The sequence below is a fragment of the Rhodamnia argentea genome, chromosome 6 (assembly GCF_020921035.1).
Source record: "Rhodamnia argentea isolate NSW1041297 chromosome 6, ASM2092103v1, whole genome shotgun sequence".
Taxonomy (NCBI): Eukaryota; Viridiplantae; Streptophyta; class Magnoliopsida; order Myrtales; family Myrtaceae; genus Rhodamnia; species Rhodamnia argentea.
The window spans coordinates 14143248-14146512 of NC_063155.1; the positions used below are offsets into that span (position 1 = coordinate 14143248).

Below are 3265 nucleotides of genomic sequence, written 5' to 3' on the forward strand. Positions count from 1 at the left end.
CGCACTTGCTTTGGAGTCTTCGTTTTGGGTAAGACCCTGCCCCGCTCCGATCAAAGTCAAGAAGTGCGGTGGGGCGCCTCGTCAAAACCACGACGGGCAGCCGCGGCCGCCGGCGTGCAGAGGCCGATGGGTGTATCGTCACTTGTGGACGGCTGTCGCCACCAAAGGGCGGAACCCTAGATATACATATCTAAATGGCTGTTGGAGACCCGTGGATTCCGGCAGTGTATCGGGGATTCGCATCTCACGAACAAACCACCGAATTGGAAGCAAAAACCATAATCAAGGATCGACCGAACAAAAACCCAGATACGAATTCTCAAAGGCGACACGAAAACGTAGTACTAGCAAAACTTAGAAACACCAAATCTTTCATATCCAAACAGAGCACGTAGCCGATTGAGCGGAAGCTATTACAAACTGCTTTGTCACTCTTTCGTCGAGCCCTTGCACGCAACCCAAAAAAAACACCAGAAGGGCGTCGGAAGAGGTTAGACTTAGAGAAAAGCCATACAGGATCTGCAAATATACGATCCTCTTCATAGGCATCGCAAACCCAAAAAACCCACACACAAAAAAAAAAAAGAGGAGGTAAAAGAGGGGAAACTCCGAAAAAAGGCAAGAGTCTCTACCCCACAGTCCCAAAAACTCAGACTTGCTAAAGCTTTAGTCCTCAATTACTGAAGCCAATCCACTCACGATCTCTACACCCACCTGCGAATTCCTCAGCTTCACCGTTGCTATCGTCTTGCCTTTCGCCATCGCCCCCTCATCATCCTCGGAGCTCTCGGTCGGCAGAGACATGGAGCAGTCGAGCTCCGAGGGACTCGGCCCGAGGGGCTCTTCGTAGGACCCCGACCCGCCTGGAGATGATTGGTCCTTTCGGTCGAGAAGGTGATGCGGGTTATTTGAGGTGGTCGGAGTTGCGGACCTCGCGCAGGGTGCGAACCACTTGGCCTCCATGTACTCTGCTTTCCTCCATGGAGCGACGTGCATTCCCCTGCTCTTCAAGCTCTGTTTCGCAGCCTCAGATACGATGGCGATGATTTTGCCAAGGCGTTCGGGCTTGCCGACAAAGATGTTGGGCAGGGCATGGAGGACGGACTTATATGTCTTTGTCGGCCGAGCAATCTCGAATTCGGACCGGAAATCGATGTCGACTATGAGTCTCTCGCTTTCGATGATCACGTCTATGTACTCGTATCCGCCTGAACAACACAAACATGTATTTTGCTCTCAGCTTCGACTACACAAGGTGCTTGAGACAACTGGGCAAGAAGGTGTTGTTAAATTTAACTGATATGTACATGTAAATACAGAGCGATTAATTCCAACCAAAGCGATCCAGGAGGATATTTCCCTGCTACAAGCTCAACAATCAATGAACGAACTAGACTAATTCTTCACCACACAAATCTCGCAGCAAACAATGAACGGCTGAAAGTACTCAGAATCAAAAGGGGCTGGGTTACTGCTAAAGACTAAAAAATCATCCTAGACACATTCTAAACCTGGTTCTTTGCCAAAGCATGAACGACACCAGCAACAAGTGCATGTAATTTTTCACCAAGGGATTCGATCGGTTTGTTAAAAAATGAACCACTATCGAGATAAAAATGGAATGGAATTGAGAACTAGTACCAGCTGGGAAGGATGCAGATTTCTCCCAGCGAGACTTGCACACGCGGGCGTCGTAACCCAGAGTTAACAATCCGTCTGACACGATCTTCAGGACGCTCTCGTCCTTGCGCTTGGACATTTTCTGCTTCTCCACAATCCTCGCACTGTCCGCTAGCAAATTCCTCTCACAAAGCGTCGCACACATCACCAAACTCTGCGTGTGCGATCACGCAAAAATTAGCGGAGCACATACACACTAAAGAGGATGGACTAAATGTGATCGTTCGGTGACTGATCATACCTTGAGCGTTTGACACAATTCGCCATGGAACTCGCCCCATTGACCTCTGCCTCCTCCGCCGCCTGGAAACTCAGATTCTTCTTCCTCTGAACTGTCGGTCCCGCTCCCGTTGAAGCAGTTGCAGTGGTGGCGTCCGCACCTCACGGCAGAAGACGGCTGCTTCTCGTTACTCTCCTCCATGAAATTCTGCACCATCTTCGTCAGGCAGAGAGAGCTCGGCTCGAATTCGGTTGCCTCGGCATTGAAGCTGTCCTTATTGATCGTTGCACCGCCTTCGCCACTTACCTTATCGGTCGTCGAGGACTTCAACACGCCGATGAACTGGCGCTCGAAGAGCCGCTTGAGCCGCGACTTCACGACCGGCTTCACTGGTTCGAACCTGATCGTCTCCTCAATGTGACAATCGATCGGCTGGATTTTCATTGAAAACAGCATGGACTCGCGACCAAAGCACACCAGACCTGACTTCACTCTCCGATATTTTTCTTCACACCGATCTGAGCATCGATTTCGCCATGAAAATCTATCTTCAAGCTAAGATCAACGTCAACCATCTCAATCCAAACCAAAAACCCAGAGACTCCCCACCTAACAACAAACGAAAAAACTTTAGGCGTTCGATCCGAAAAAACTTTAGGCGTTCAATTCGCCATTACTTGCGCGTCGTTTTCGGCAGCGATTGCGAGGACGAAGCAAGGAATATCTTGTAAACTCAACCAAGCAACCTCTCTTCACTCACCATCGCCGTCAGATACACTCATCAATGTCACCGAAAAAAAAATAAAAAAGAGGAACAACACGCGATCGCGTCCGCCAACTCCGCCACCGAATCTAAGCGCCGACGGCCTCCGAGTCCTCTCCGGTATACAGGGACTGGTTTCACCGGCGCCGGATCATTTTCCGGCGATGACGAGAAGGTCAAGAGCTTAGAGAGAGAGAGAGAGAGAGAGAGGGAGGCAGCGACTCTGCACCGTGTTTGGCTATGGGGGGAAAGGCAGTGAGAGAGGAAGTTAGGCAAGGGGGGCACCTGGTGGAATTTATAAGCACCAGCCGAGTCGACTTTTTGTGTGTGGGGGGGGGCCCACGGGGGCGTCCTACGTGGCATGGAGCGGATCAGGCTAAGTCCGGGGCACGTGTCGAGCGGTGGAGCGAGTTTAGTTTTCGTGGCCCGGTCACATTAGCGCCACGTTATGCGGTGAGGGGGAACCGGTGGTGCCAAATGTCGAAACTGCCCCCTCGTTACGCTTATCTTTTTAATTTTAAAAAAAAAAAAGGGCACTCATCTCCTGTGGTGGGGCCCACCTGCGGGGAGTTGCTCGTGAACTCCGTCACAAGGAAGGACTT

The 3265-nt window shown here is 50.8% G+C and overlaps 1 protein-coding gene across 1 annotated transcript; it reads right to left on the bottom strand.

Annotated features, from left to right (window-relative positions):
- Positions 1-391: 391 nt before the first annotated feature.
- LOC115754361 lies at positions 392-2927 on the bottom strand. The gene is made up of 4 exons (XM_030693355.2): positions 2661-2927; positions 1922-2509; positions 1642-1834; positions 392-1208 (listed from the first exon to the last, which is right to left on the bottom strand). The coding sequence occupies exons 2-4, from the start codon at positions 2354-2356 to the stop codon at positions 667-669; spliced, it is 1170 nt and encodes a 389-aa protein (XP_030549215.1). The 5' UTR covers positions 2357-2509; positions 2661-2927; the 3' UTR covers positions 392-666.
- Between the last annotated feature and the right edge of the window lie 338 nt (positions 2928-3265).

Excerpts from the sequence above, each read along its gene's own strand:
- LOC115754361 (XM_030693355.2), bottom strand. The coding sequence starts at position 2,356 with ATGCTGTTTTCAATGAAAATCCAGCCGATCGATTGTCACATTGAGGAG. Across the intron at positions 1,835-1,921 it reads AATTGTGTCAAACGCTCAAG|AGTTTGGTGATGTGTGCGAC; the intron begins GTATGATCAGTC and ends TCGCACACGCAG. Across the intron at positions 1,209-1,641 it reads ATCTGCATCCTTCCCAGCTG|GCGGATACGAGTACATAGAC; the intron begins GTACTAGTTCTC and ends TGTGTTGTTCAG.